We start from the raw sequence: 16121 nt of genomic DNA, 5'->3' as shown, positions 1-16121 counted from the left end.
CCTCCATGGCACTACTTGTGTTATTTCCAATGTAACTTGGGCCAGAACAGACAAGGCATGGGACTTTTTCCCAACTTTTTAATTATTATTTAAAAGCAGCTCTGATTTTGATCTGAGTTTGCAGTGTTGGAGATATAATCCTTCGCACTGCCATGCTGGTTTCCCAATCCAAATTGTCCATCTGAAGGGCTATAACCCTGCTTGGGGACAGGGGAAGAAATACCAGCTGCAACCACCTGCAACATGCCTGTATTTTGCCCTCAGATGGTAAAGGTAAGGGTAAAGTGTGCCGTCGAGTTGGTGTCGACTCCTAGAGACCACAGAGCCCGGTGGTTGTCTTTGGTAGAATACAGGAGGGGTTTATCATTGCCTCCTCCCATGCAGTATGAGATGATGCCTTTCAGCATCTTCCTATATCACTGCTGCCCATTATAGGTAGCAGGGGGATTCAAACCGGCAACCTCTGGCTTGCTAGTCAAGTCATGTTCCGATGCACCATTAGGTGGTAGTCACAGGTTAAGATATGCTTTTCACAGCTTATTCAAGCCTCTGGTTCAATAAAGATATATTTGCACATGTTTAAATATGAATTAGCCTCCCTAAAGAGTATTTGTATTGAGACAGACATGTTACGATACAAGGGACTACCACCTAAAGCAGCAGCTGCCCCGTGAGCCCTCCTAATCATGCACTTGAAATAGCCAGTCATGCTTATAGCATCCAGCTTCCCCTGCCCCACTCTTCTTCACTGGCTGCAGTTTGCAGAGGCAGGGAAATTGAGCACAATGGCATAAGGTCACATGTTGTTGCCAGGTAGCCTTGCCTCCATTTTGGAATTTAGCATTCACTGAGAACCAAACTGTAGCAGACACACAAGCCTGATGAAGAAGGCCCAAGAAAACTGGCAATCAAGAGTCTGTACAAGCCTGAGAAGGCACCGACTACACCTGTGGTGATCTGTATTCTAAACAAAGCTAAATTTCCATTGGGAATAAACAAGAGTGTCAGGACAAAAGGCAGGGCCAGGGAGACTGATCAGTTGCACCCTAAAATGCAATAGGAGCAAACTTCCTAACAATTCATTAGATATGAATAACAAGGCCCTTTGGATGTGATCCTCTCGCTTGAAGAGCAAACTCTGTGCCTGCACATCTCCCCAGGACCCCTCAAATAAAGAATGCTAATTAAAAGATTTCCCCGCCTCAGAAATCCCCTCAATCTGTAGTTCTTCCCACCTTTGCAGATTTAGAATTCATGCTGTCGAGTCAGTGTTGACTCCTGGCAACCAAGGAGCCATGTGGTTTCCTTGGTAGAATACAGGAGGGATTTACCATTGCCTCCTCCCGCGCAGTGTGAGATGATGCCTTTCAGCACCTTCCTATATCGCTGCTGCCCGATACAGGAGTTTCCCATAATCTGGGAAACACACCTGCGGGGATTTGACCCAACAGCCTCCTGCTCTTTAGGCAGGTTGTTTCAAATCCTATAAATAGTCTTTGCTTGCAGACATGTGTGAGAGATTCTAGACACGAGATTGTGAGGGCAAGGTCGGCCCTTTACTGTCTTGGAGTTCTGCTTAGCCTGCCTGTGTTTGACCTCAACTGCTTGCCCCTTGCAATGGCTCATGTGAGGCCAGAAGTTGTTTCTCCTCCCCTGAGCAAACTTGCAAATCACTCAGCTCCTGATGGTTAGTCACTCTACACAAGACTGCCTTGGATATCCCTGAGTTCAAAGCACTGGAACCCCAAGTACAATCACCGAGTCCGGATCATTCCAGCAGAGGGCCTGCTATGGGCTAACCCATGAGTAGGCAACCTTGGCTCCCCAGCTGTTGCTGAACTACAACTCCCATCATCCCCAACTGCAATAATAATACAGCTGGGGGTGATGGGAGTTGTAGTTTAGCTACAGCTGAAGAACCAAGGTTGCCAACCCCTGGGCTAGCTCTGCATCCAATTGTCCTGATGCTCCCTGTGACTAGTTGTTGGCACATAGAGTCCCTTATCCCACTTGGAACCTGGCAGCCTCACCTCCCATTTTGGCAGTACCCGTTGTGCTGAGCAAACCCTGGATCTCCCCTGATGAATTCCGCCTTCTTGGCATCAATCTCAAGACAGCAGACTTCGGGAAAGGTATCAAATATCTTCTCTCCCCTCCACTACCCTCACCGGGTCTTTTTCTCACCCTGGTGAGAAACTTTGAATATTCACATTTATGGCCAAATATAAGGCCCCAGAGGGCCCTCTCTTCCTCACCTCTCTCTCTCCTCTTTTGCCTTGGGAGCTGCCTTCACTCTCACTATTACACTTAATGCCAAATACCAAGTTTTTGTATTGCACAAAAAAACCCCACCATTTCTCTCTCTTCAAAAAGTTCCATTTCTGGTCTGTTTGCCCCTCTGGGAGACGCTAAGGAGACGCTGCATTGTCTGGATCTGATCCATAGTTATTCACACTTGCACATTTCAGTGCTAGTGATTCTGGAATCACTCTACCAGGTATATAGCTCCCTGCTTCCTCAACTGGTTTTAGAAAGGAAAGGGTTCTCCTGAGTATCCTCAGTAATTCCCTGTAGCTTCAAAGTGCAGTTGCCAAAGAACATTGGCTCTAAAATCAAATTCTAAGACTGTCACTGAATAAAATATCCAGATTTTTGCCCTTGAAAAAGTCTAATGACACACTGTATTCCTGGAGCTACTAAAAGGCATAATAGATCAAACACATTCTGTGAGTTATAGGAAACAGCTATTCCCATCTATAGCTGTATTACTTTCAAGAATAAAAATAACCTAAAAGTTTAGCACCATACTTACATGTGAGGTCTGAGTTCATAGAAGTTTCTATTTCTGTATTCTTCCACTTTCTCCGGTGAATAAATAGGCAGCAATCTGTACGGATTTATTGATATCACCACACTACCAATGTAAGTCTGCAAGAGATTAAGAATGTACAGTAGAGTTTTAATAATAGATATTGAGATGTATCCTACACAATATTTTTAGGAATATTTAGCTCTACCATAGCATTTGCACTTATTCCTTTTCCTTTGTTGTCTTAGCTGAGAACATGGGAATGTGGCAAATAAATATTTTAACATGGGCATTATTGATCTAAAGTGGGGGTCAACAACCAACTGCTGGGAGTTGTAGTTCAACAACAGCTGGAGTGATAAAGGTTGCCTACCCCTGCTCTAGTACATACTTTTGTACTTTTGACAGCCTGCACTGGACAGTGGGAAGAAGTACAACAGTATGCCCACAGCCTTTTGCTGTATTTGGGACTTCCTGGATTGAATTTGTATAAACGGGTAGCAATTTACAGGGATGTGCATATGCTCTGATTCAGTAGGAGTGCAGAAAACCCACAGACTGTGGTACTGGGCACAGAACTCAGCTTGCTGAAAATCTTGGTCTTTCACTTTTAAAAAGTTTCTAACCCTTAAGATTGCAAAGCTATACTTGACAGTGTATGGGCAATAATGCTGTCAGAGTCTTGGCTGGAAATACTCATAAGGAACCCTAGAATTCTAACACAAACAAAACTTTCCATGGTTATAGGCAGTGCTCTGCATCCCTCCTTGTCTGATCTATGATTAGCAAAACCAGCATTAGGAAAACAAAATGGCAGCAAAAATTATGCAAAGTAAGAGAAAACATGAATATTTGCTTGATGGGCATAATTTATACAGGACACAGGGGTTTGGGGCACATAGTTTTAATTAGCTTGGTGAAGAATTTTGTTTGTTTTTCTTTTCGTGCAATGCAAACACAATTATCATTTGCTACAGAAAAACTGCTTGAATTCAGAAAATTGTGAGGTTGCTTCTGTTTGCACCAGGGGAAATCATTTCCCTTCAAATCACCTAAGGTTGGGAGGCCCACAACAGCACCCCTTGAGATGTGACTGTCCCAGTTACAAACATCTGCTACCACCATTTCATGTGCACATGGAAGTGCTCCATACATGCACATTACTCTGGATACAGCCCAGTCTCTCTAAATGAGTCAAATGAGTTTTTGAATCTACTACAGCAACATTTTGTAACCAAAAAGAAAAAAGAAAAATGAAGGAGAGCAGAGATGTTCAAGCTCCTGCCCCCACACCACACATGTGAGTAATTTTTGCTTTCACCCTGTGGTCATATCCATACGGGAGCTTAACTGCACAAGGGATCTCTCACCCACTCTCTCAACCACTCACACAGCAGGCTTTGGGTAACCTTCAAACAGTTCTACATAGATGCCTCCATGCAGCAATCTAGAAAATCACACATTGGGATGGATAAAATTGTAGATTTTCTCAAGCTCAAGTTTTAAACCGAACTTTCTTGTTCTTTAGGGCAGAAGAAAATAAGTGAACAATAGTTTTGAAAGTGGGGACATTTGTTGCTTTAGGAGTTAGTAACAGAGAAAGATTCTGGAAGAAATTATAGAAGGACAGGCTGGCCAAGCCAACTGCCTCAAGCAATATCACCAAGCCCTCATTCTCTTGACAATCAGTTCTAACTGGAGATGTCTGAAGGGGCACAGTTCTGAAGATCCCTACTGCCGTTTTCAGTCTAGCTCAAAACATATTTTCACTGGAGCTGTATTCACTATCTTAATTCTTGATCATATTTTAAGTGCAGCTGTATTCACTGTTTTAATCTATGAAATGGCAAGACCCTGCATATTATAATTAGAAGCTGTTCAGATAATGAGGAATAGCGGGATGTTAAAAAAATGTAACACACACACACTCATCTTCTCTAATCTTCTCTTCTCAGCACCAGAGACAGTAAAACCATAGAAGCAAACCAGGCAATGTTCTGGTGGACCTGCCACAGCTATGCAAGTATCTGGAGGAAGAGCTGCTGACTGCTGGATTTACCAGCACTTTCAATACATGCCTATTTATTTATCCATCACATTTCTATACTGCCCCATCTGGTAACCCTGGGCAGTTCACAAGCAATAAAACAAGAAACAAACAATCCACAGAACAACTGAACAGTTAAAAAGTTCAAGTAATTTAAAAATAACAAAACTTAAAGCCTCATCCATCCCATTACCTCTTGTAGAGAGGCATTTAGGGTGGCTATGATATTACCCGACAATGAAAGATGTAGAAGATGCTTATAAGTGAGATGAGAATTCTAATCTATGTTAGTGATAGTGTTGAGGAATCTGGGGGCAGTATGAGGGACATAAATATCAAAGTTAATGAAATTAATAATAGATTATATTCTAAGTAGCATGAGCACAATGGCATTCACCCAATGACCGACTCTGTCTCCTCCTCCTTAGGGCAGCTAGCTGAGCTCCCTTTTAAAAAAGCTCCTCCAGGGGGTCAGCAGGGAGGCTGTATCATTGAACATGTGTTTTTTCATATACAACCCAAATTTTTAAAAGGCCAACTTTTGATCATTTAAAGTGATTATTTATTATTATTACTACCACTACTATTATTAGTATTACTACTACTACGGTGCTGCTTGATATACGATGACAGAAAGCAAGATAATTATACTTCAACTAGGGCAACACCACCAAAAGCTTCAAACCATACCATCTCCAATGTTCTAACATCTATACATCAGGAGGTTTGGTGCAGGGTGTTATCAATATGCTGACACTCAGAACTATTTCTCCATATCGACCTCATCAGGAAATGGCATAACTTCCCTAAAGGGAAGGCAGTAATGGGTTGGATGAGGGATAACAAACTAAATTTAAATCCAAATAAGATGGGAGGTACTGACTGTGGGGGTGTGGGGTGGGACCCGAGAGATGGTTTATATCTGCCTGTTCTAGATGGAGTTACATTTGCTTTGAAATATCAGGAATACTGTTTGGGAGTGCTCCTGGATCCAAAACTCTCTCTGGTTTCTCAGGTTGAGGCAGAGGCCAGGAGTCATCTTTAATCATCTTTGGCCAATACGTCAGCTATGCCCATTTCTGGAGGTAAAGTAAAATGTGCTGTTGAGTCGGTGTCAACTCCTGGCAATCACAGAGCCCTGTGGTTGTCTTTGGTAGACTAAGGTAGAATACAGGAGAGGTTTATCATTGCCATCTCCCATGCAGAATGAGATGATGCCTTTGTGTGAGCCAGTGTGGTATAGTGGTTAGAGTGCTGGACTAGGACTGGGAAGACCAGAGTTCAAATCCCCATTCAGCCAGGATACTTGCTGGGTGACTCTGAGCCAGTCACTTCTCTCTCAGCCTAACCTATTTCACAAGGTTGTTGTGAGGAGAAACTTATGTATGTAGTACACCGCTCTGGGCTCCTCGGAGGAAGAGTGGGATATAAAATGTAAAAATAAATAAATGTAAAATAAATCTTAAATGACCTTAAAACAGTGGTGCATGTGCTGGTAACCTCCACGCTTGACTACTGTAATGCACTCTACGTGGGGCTGCCTTTTTACATAGTCTGGAAACTACAACTGGTACAGAATGCGGCAGCCAGATTGTTCTCTGGGATAACCCAAAAAGACCACATAACACCAATTTTAAAAAAACTGCACTGGCTGCAGATATATTTCCAAGTAAATTATAAAGTGCTGGTTATTACCTACAAAGCCCAGGATACTTAACAGAGCACCTTCTCTGTCCTAGGATAGGATGGGAACCCTATCGCCTATTAAGATCATCTGGAGAGGTCTGGTTATGGTTGACCACCACCATTTGCCTGGTAGTGACTCAGGACCCTCAAGACACATCTGTTTTCTCTGGCAAACTTAAATTAATTGTAAACTGTTTGTTTTTATCCTATAAAATTTTTTTTAACTTTTTATTCTGTGAAATCGTCGTTTTTTTACTTTTATATTTGTTGTGTTTTAAATTGTGTACATTGCCTAGAGATGCACATATCAGGCAGTATATAATACAAGAAATAATAACTAAATAAGTAAATAAATAAATATAAGGAGCTTCATGTTCAGATTTGGCAGCCAGGTGTGCAAAGGGACCCAAACTTGAAATGACACTAGATTGTCTAGAGCAGTGTTTCTCAGCTGCCAGTCTGTGGACTGGTGCCAGTCCGTGAGGAGTTGAGTGCCGGTCCATGATGAATTAACTCCTCCCCACAAGCCAATTCTGAGCCGGTGGGGGCCACCACCGTTGGGAGCTCTCCGGAGCTCATTTCTAGGCAAGTAGCCTAGTGCAAAGGGGGCAGGGCGCAGGATCCAAGGAGCCCAAGCGAGCTCTCCAGAGATCATTCCTAGTCAGGCAGCCCTTGCTACTGGGATTATGTTCATTTCAAGGAATATAAGGGACCCAGGAGAGCCAGAAGAGCCCCTGGTGACGCAGTGGTAAAACTGCTGCCCTGTAACCAGAAGGTTGCAAGTTCGATCCTGACCAAGGGCTCAAGGTTGACTCAGCCTTCCATCCTTCTGAGGTCGGTAAAATGAGTACCCAGAATGTTGGGGGGCAATATGCTAAATCATTGTAAACCGCTTAGAGAGCTTCCAGCTATAGAGCGGTATATAAATGTTTAAAAAAAAAAAAAAAGGAAGCAAAATGAACATTATCCCAGCAGCAAGGAATGCCTGCCTAGAAATGAATTCCAGAGAGCTCCCAGCAGTGGTGGCCCCCACCAGCTCGAAATTGGTATTTTTTGGGGGGGTGCCTGGGAGTGGGGGCAAGGAGGAAGACCCCTTTACTAACTGCTAGTCTGGGAAAATGCACACAAAGAATGTACCAGCCCATGACTTCAAAAACAATTGAGAAATACTGGTCTAGAGAGACTGAGTTCTACTCTTAAAATTACATTAATTCACTTTCAAAATAATCTGAAAGATGAAGTGGTAATTCATACTTCATTATCTCCTAAACAAAGGAAGCAGAGCATTAGTTAATAGAAAAATTAGTGTTCAGATGAATATGGGATTTAAGATATTTGCATCTTCATCACTATCAATTTAGAACAAACAATACAAATCATAGTTTCATTTAATGTGAGAGAAAATAAAAATATAATTCCAAAAAAATTGACTATCAAATATGATGCACTAGTAGGTGAGGCCCGTAATTGACCGGGCAAAGTCATTTTGCGTAGATTACACATATATTTAATGTTTTGAACTTTCATATATGTAATAGGTTTTTATTAAAATTAATGTGCTTGCAAAAGTTTGAAATTTGTAAGATTTTAACTGCAAACATTATTCATTGTATTGAGAAATCACTATATTGCTGGAGATGCGGGTCCTGATGGCATCGACTCTTAGCACCAGCAGTCCTATTGACGACTAGGAGCACTGGGGTAGAGACAGCCAAAAAGGGCATTCCCTCTCTGACCATGTTTTCTCTACTCTACTTGCCCTTTGTTAGGCTGATAGTCTCAAGTTTCATTCTCTCACCTGGAGAGAGAGACTTCCTTCTTCTTCCCTTCACACTTCCTTTATGTAGCTAAAAGCCAGGCACGTAGGCTTATCTATCTCCCTGATCAATTTCCTAAACAAACTACTTTATTTGGAACTTTAACTTCATGCCTCCAGACAATATTAATTAGCAGTGCTCTCCTTACCTGTGCACTTTTGCTGCAGCTGGGGTAGATAGAGAAATCTCCCCTCCAAGTTATCTAACACATATATGGTAAATTTGAATCTGAGAAGAATAGCCTCCTTTTCTTGGGCATGATGTCATTTTGGAATTATTGATTTGATTTGAGTGTTAAAAATCTGTTGAGAATAGTTAAAATATGATTACATTCAGGATGTCTTATTTAAATCTTTCCCCAAGCATATTCCAGTCTAAAAGTAGTGTGTTCAACTAATCTCAGTGGCATGATTGTTCATGCAAAATTTGGTATCTGTATATCATCAGGAAGTATATGATTTTGTTTCGCACAAACATACAAATTCTTCAAACTATGCAATAGATTAATTTTGCTTTTAAGACCTCAAATCAGCAAGAATATTTCTGAGTTTATCTGGGTGTATGTGTCGTGAAGTGTGATGTTGTAAGCCTTCTTGAGGGCTCGGTTGACAGAATATAAATCTTCAAAAAGAAAAAGCCCCCCAATATTATTAACTAGTTCTGAAGAACGACTTGACAAAACTACATCTTCATATTTACAGAATGTTCAGAAAGCACCACAACTTCATCTTTCATTACTGAATGGCAAGAGAAAGACAGCTGAAAGTGAATACAGTACCGATGAATTGCTATTTGATACCATATAATCAGCAAAACAGAAGAAAGGTTTCTCAACTGACCACACCACAAAGGCATATGCATATATAACATGGCTTCTTGGCAACAGTGAGTGAGTGTGTGAATGAGTGAATGAGAGAGTGCGCACACGAGCTCCTTTAAGAAGTGGGGGGCAGAGAACCTCTTCGGACACACTTAAGTGGAAAATAGAGCAGGGTACAACAAATGGGTTGAAAGGTCATGCCTAAGGAAGATTATAAAAAACTAGAGCTATTGCAGTTTAGCTATTCTGGTATACAACAAGCAAGGAGCCAGCTGTTCACCAATGCAGTCCAAATCCAGTATACCACATCCTAAAATAACCAATATTTTGAAAGGTCAAAGAACTACGCCTAAGCAAGGATGCATACATGTGCTCATGTTTAAAATGAAGTTTGTCATGAAATTGTTGCTTTGGGTTGGGTGCATCACAGGACTCTTTGCCTTCAAAGTGAGTCCCATTACTATAATTTAGCAACCTACACCTTCATGCTGACGTTAACTGCATTGTATCCTTGGAATAACCAGGAGAAAGGAGGACAGAAGCCCAGGGAAAAGGGATCTTTCCCACACAATGCTGTCTTCCCACCAGGACTCCAACATAAACAAATAGATATAAATGACTTAATTCCTTGAGCAAGGAATGAGGGCAATTGCATTCCAGTGATGAAAACAGAACTCCTGGGGTAGGGGAAGAAAATGCCACAACAGCATTCAAGGGATTAGAATATCCTTAGCTTGCTGTGTGTTCTTATACTGCTACTATTTTAGAACTGCAGCCCCAAAGGATTGGTCTTGTGAGTAAACAACAGAAAAACAGAAGAGAAGGATCTGGATTCCATTCTCTGCTTCACCACAGGACTAGTTAAAAGTCTATTTAGGTTCTCTGTACATCAGCTGCCACCAGCTAGTCCAACTCAAAAACTTCAAAAGTATAGTTGCTCCTTCACCCTACCCAAAATCACATGATGCATGCCTTCTGGCTCTTTCCCCTTTACACAGGTTTGGGGGTGGGTAGGGTTGCCAACACTGTGTTGGCTGAAATCAGGACAGGAACTCGGAGGGGGCCGGGGGGAGGGGGATGTCCTTTTGCTTTTAAAAACTGAGCGGTGGCGGAGCAGGATGGCAGCAAGAGCTCTCCCACCTCCCAAAACTATGGGAAAGGAATATCTGGGATAGGGCTGGCTGGGGTGGGTGCGCTGGAGACAGGCTGCTAAAAGAAAGGCAGTCAAGCACTCACCACCGCGGCCACCACTGACTGACTGCAGGAGGGAGGGAAGGACGGACAGACGGATGGACCGAGTGGGAGAGAAGGTGGGCAAAAGACTCCCTTCCTCGGCCCTGCCTTCTTCCAAAATCTTCCTGCACCAAATCTCCTGATAATCTCTCCCAGCGGTTTCATGTAGACGTTAAACAACATCGGAGACAATACAGAGCCCTGAGGGACACCATACAAAAGTTCAGATTTTGAAGAACAACAGTCTCCAAGGGACATCATCTGGAACCTGCCTGAGAGGTAGGAGCAGAACCACTGCAGAGCAGTACCTCTCACCCCCCCCCCGCACCCCCTCAGACACTCCAGAAGGATACTATGGTCGATAGTATTGAAAGCAGCCGAGAGATCCAAAAGGACCAACAGAGTCACACTTCCTCTGTCAATTCCCAATTGGAGATCATCCATCAGGCTGACCAAGGCAGTCTCCACCCCATAGCCCACCCGAAAGCTGGTCTGAAATGCATCTAAATAATCAGTTTCATCCAAGACTGCCTGGAGTTGGGAGGCCACCACCCTCACAATTACCTTGCCCAACCATGGAAGGTTAGAGACAGGCCTATAGTTGCTTAACTCTGAGGGATCTATCTTTCTTCAAAAGAGGTCTAATAATTCCCTCCTTAAGGCAAGGAGGCATCCTGCCCTCCCTCAGGGAAGCACTTATGATCTCTACTAGGCCTTCTACAACAACTCCCCGCCAGATAGTATAAGTCATGTCGGGCAATGGTCAAGAGAACAGGTAGTAGGCTGGACCACTCTAAGCAGCTTGTCCACATCCTCACAAGTCACAAACTGATCCAGTCTGACCATATAAGAGGAGTTGCTGGACATCTCCGATCAGATACTGTAGTAATTGTGAGGTCTAAATCCAAGCTGGCCTGAATATGGGAGATTTTATCCACAAAAAAGTCATTAAACATGTCACAGCCGTTCTACCCCTCCACCTCATGAGGCCCCTCCTGAACCAGTCTGCAAGCTGGGAGCCAAGCATGACATCTGAACCTGGGATCATCAGCAGTGGTGTTCCTGGGGATCTGGTGGAGACTATAGTGGTTCCTCTGCGGGGGCTAGGTTCAAGATCTCCAGAATATGGCCTTCCCCAGGAATGTGGTCTTTCCCAGGTATAGCCTTGTCCAGGTGTTCTCTAGAGCTATGAGGGGTAGGGTTGCATAGAAGAGGAATCTCAGACTCGGGGCTCTACTGGCCACAGGCCCTCTCTGAGGACTCCCCTGGGTTTCAGTTAAGAGGGTCCCCAACAACTACAGAGGGAAACGAGGCAGTAGCTCAGAATAACAGACACAAAGTTCAGGAGCAGTAAATTAGAATGATCAGAATATAGACCAGAACCAGAGAGAAACAGCCATGAAGCTTGCTGGGTGATCTGGGGCCAGTTACCATCTCTTAGTCTAACCTATTTCTCAGGGTTGTTGTAAGGATAACAGGGAAAGGGGAAGCTTTCATCTCAAGCTCCCTGGGGGAAGGTTGAGATGATAATGTAATAAATATTTGTGGTTTTTTCTAGGTGCACCAACCAGAGAGAGGTGCAAAATTGTAGCTTGTGGTGAGGACAGATATGCATTTAGATTTAAGGAACAAGGTGCCTTGGGCTGAGCACATGTAGACCTTCGCACAAACCTTGTCACAGACCTTTGAACAAAAAGGCACTCCAGATTAGTTTTCTCCTCAAACTCCCTTTGTTTCAACAGTGAAATCAAGTGGGGCGGGGGGGGGGGAAACACATTTTTGTTTTTGTTAAATAAAGCTTTTAGTAGATCACAACCCACCTTCTGCCAGCCTTGGGCTACATAAGCAGAGGTTTTAGATTATGATCCATTACCACACCACCCAACACAAAATGGGTGAACTGTCCCAAACCAGCAACTACTGAGAACTAGAGATGTGCACAAACCGGTTGGAGGCCCTTTTATGGACCTCTGAACGGGTTTGAACGTCCAGGTACTTGATATAAGAATAAGGGTATTACAAGCATGTCTTCATCCATTAAATGCTGGAGGCTATAGATGCCTCATGTCTGCAACCTTTGTGTCAGGAAGGTTTACACAAGCAAATCTGATCACAAACCAGGGCAATTGCTACAACCATGCTCTCTTTTTATTGAGAGGTATCCATGTAAGCAAAGCCATCATATCATTTGGATATATGAATCTATTGATCTGAAAAAGGATAAAACCATGAGTTGAGAGAACATTCCAGGTCACCAATTTAATTTGATACTGTTAAAAAAAAATCCCTTTTTATTCCAAGCTCAATGCCTAAGCTCAATCCACAAGGAAAAGCTAAGATACAAAACAGATTACTTGCTTGCTGACTTCTGCACACCACACAGATTATTTGGTGTTTTGTAGGATGCCAAGGATGGGAAGTTTTGATTCCAGATTAGATTCTAGGTCCAGAAAAGCCCTCTTCAGAGGAAGTAGAGGAAGATATTCCAGGTGTGCTAGCAAGCCCTGGTAATCTGGCACTGACATTCTGAGAAGCTTCATGCTGCTACTCAGCACTTCCCATGCTTGCAGCATTTGTCTGAAGAGGTAGATGACATAGTGTGATGGTGGTTGCTTCCGTGATCTGAAGGCTGAGACAAGCACAGCATCCTTTTTTCTTGGCATACTAAAAGAAGGCTAAAGACTTGCACCAAGGCACCTGAAGAGCAACGTCATGTCCATTTCTCCAATTATGGGCAAGATTTGAGGGTAAGCACCAGCAGTTCATCAGGACTGGGTGTCACAGAATTGTAAAGGAGGAGGGGTGAGGAAAGGATCTCGAGATGCAGCTCAGTGGCATTACTCTACTAAGGAAGGAGAGGTCAAGACGTGGACATCTTGCCAAACCTCCAAAAACCACACTGTCTGGAAGTGGAGAGAGGAGCCCAATAAGCACCATCGCCCTGGACTAGGATAAGTGCTCAAGTCTCAACCAGCGTCTCTTCTGGCAATACTCTCAGATGCAGGAGCCATTGGGTTCTCCTGGCAGTATTATGGTTCTGGGAGTGAAAACATTGGTATGGGAAGGGTCCACAGTGGGAGTTCCTCCCAAGTGGCCCAGGGTTTCTCAAAGCACTCTGCACTGTAAGAAGGAGCTGAACTACAGCAGCATCCACGCAGTGAAAATAAAAATCAGAAGGCCCTTGGAGGTTTATAACAAGAATAGCACAAGGTCGTGCAGCACCAACTAACTGCCACCACCTCTCTTTCTCCATGATACCTCCACCACAACACCTCCAGCTCACATGGCAAAGGAACTGAACAGCATGCCTGATGTGCCAAAGGCCAGCTGGGAAATGGCACATGTGCGCCCACCACTTCCCAGCTGACATTTCACAAGCTAGGTGTGCAGTTTAGTTCCTCTGCTGCTAGTGCCACAATGGCCAATGACAGGAGTAGGCAGCAGAGGAAGTGGCAGATTCGTTGAGTTCCATAGCGCCTGGCTCAATCTGGGGTGGGAACAACCGCCCCCTCCTCCCCTCACCAGATGCCCTTGATTATAGCCTTTTATTATGTCTACAAATCTCTCTGAAGACTCTTCTTCCTTAGTAGGTGCTACTATTTCTTTGAAAAATTCACAGCACCAGAGATTTGGATGAATGCCCTGGATCATGCACAAGTAGTAAGCTTCTCTAATAAATTCTCATTAACACTTCTTAAAGAAAGTCATCATCTACAGATTTTGTTGTGAATATGCAAACAGCTCTAGACTCCATTAATAAAAAGATTTCTAAGGCGAATACAGCAACCAGCCTCAGAATTGATAGTGAAGACACTGAAGTGGTGGATAGCTTCTGCTTTTTAGGATCAACCATCAAGAGTAAAAGATGAAGCAGTCAAGAAATACGCAGCAGACTAGCACTTGGTAGGGTTGCAATGAGGGCCTTGGAAAGGATATTTAGATGGTGTGACGTGTCTATACCTACAAAGATTAGAATCGTCTAGACAATGGTTTTTCCCGTGATACTCTATGGATGCAAAAGCTGGACTTTGAAGAAGGAAGATGGAAAAAGCATTGACGCTTTTGAACTTTGGTGCTGGAGAAGAACTTTGAGGATACCATGGAGAGCCAGGAAAACAAACAAATGGATCATAGAACAAATCAATCCAGAATTTTCACTTGAGGCACAAATGACCAGGAGCAAATTATCATACTTTGGACACATTATGCGAAGACCCAGCTCCCTTGAGAAGTCCACAATGCTGGAAAAAGTTGAAGGAAAGAGAAGAGGACAACCTGCAGCAAGGTGGATGGACTCGATTACGACAGCAATGAATGTACCACTGAGAGACCTTAAAGGCCAAATTGAAGACAGATCATCCTGGAGAGAATCTATCAATGAGGTCGCTAAGAGTCGACACCCACTTGACGGTACTTAATCAATCAATCAATCAATCAAGGCCTGGTAGATATAACATAGACACTAACCAGATTTCCTTATAACAGCGGCTTGCAAACCCACTTCAAACTCTGATTTGAAAGACTGGTTAAGAGGGGAAATGCAGATAACAGATAACAAACCATTCTGTAGCAGCATTATTAAAACAAACTCTGAAAGGGAGGAGGAGAATTCATTCAGGGAGGAAGAAGCCTGCAAGCCTGCACTAGGCTCCTAATTTCCTAACAAGAGTTATGCAATCTGGAATGTTACAACAGATCTTCACAGGGTCTAAGTCAGAGGAACAGTAGAAGGCAGACTGATCTTGTTTTCTAGCCAGAAAGCCATGCACTATTGTAACCCATGGCTAGCCAAGCAATTTTATTTCAAAGTTTAAAAATCCAGTAATCAGATTACAAGGTCATGATGATCTGGCCATACCAGTATAACTGGCATGCGCATTCGTTAATGACTTACGGTTTACATCAGCTTTACAAACACATTGTAATCAATTAGTTCTCAATAGGCAGATCACACAAAATGGTCCTTTAAAAATAATGCCTTTCATCAGACATTCTTCTTAAAGACCCATTTCACAAAGCAAGAGAAATAGAAACAATAGAAAAATTAGTCCAGTTAGTACAGGAGCCCAAGGCAAAAAATATTTCACTTCTGGATACCAGCTGAATATTTGTTTCAATGTTTTCACATTTTTAATATGAAATCATGTATATGTATTGTGCACTTTCTCCCCAAATTTGAAATTATATTGTCCTATAAGGTTGAAATGAACTCAGAACTGTGGTGCACTCTCTGGTAACCTCCAGGCTTGACTTTTGCAATGCATTCTACATGGGGCTGCCTTTGTATGTCCAAACTTCAGTTGGTCCAAAATGCAATGACTAGACAGGTCTCTGGCAGTGTTCCCTCTAAGACGTGCACATGTGCACGCACTCACACCTTTTTTGATGTCCGCTCAGTCAATTTTAGATCCTGTTCAAGTTGAATCAGGAAGGCCCCACTCTGAAGGCACACGCGCACACACTGCCTTGTTATTGCTGCCCAAAACAAAACTCATTCCGCACACAGACGAAAAAAATTAGAAGAAATATTGGTCTCCAGTGTTTCTTGGAGAGACCATATTACGCCTGTCTTAAAAAAACAGAATTGGCTGCCAATAGGTTTCAGAGCAAAATACAAAGTACTGGTAATTACCTTTAAAGCCCAAACAGCTTAGGGCCGGGCAAGCACCTGGGAGAGTGCTTTTGTCTGCATGATCCCCACTGCACACT

The 16121-nt window shown here is 43.1% G+C and overlaps 1 protein-coding gene across 5 annotated transcripts in view; it reads right to left on the bottom strand.

Annotated features, from left to right (window-relative positions):
- MYO1B (myosin IB) overlaps positions 1–16121 on the bottom strand; it is a 170127-nt gene that overhangs the window by 108777 nt on the left and 45229 nt on the right. For all 5 annotated transcript variants that reach the window (XM_053273726.1, XM_053273756.1, XM_053273763.1 and 2 more), the window contains exon 3: positions 2813–2928. In XM_053273726.1, the coding sequence (XP_053129701.1) occupies positions 2813–2928 (116 nt within the window). The remainder of the gene's footprint in view (positions 1–2812; positions 2929–16121) is intronic.

The sequence above is a fragment of the Hemicordylus capensis genome, chromosome 1 (genome assembly GCF_027244095.1).
Source record: "Hemicordylus capensis ecotype Gifberg chromosome 1, rHemCap1.1.pri, whole genome shotgun sequence".
Classification (NCBI taxonomy): domain Eukaryota; kingdom Metazoa; phylum Chordata; class Lepidosauria; order Squamata; family Cordylidae; genus Hemicordylus; species Hemicordylus capensis.
This window is presented reverse-complemented; position numbering and strand designations above follow the sequence as displayed.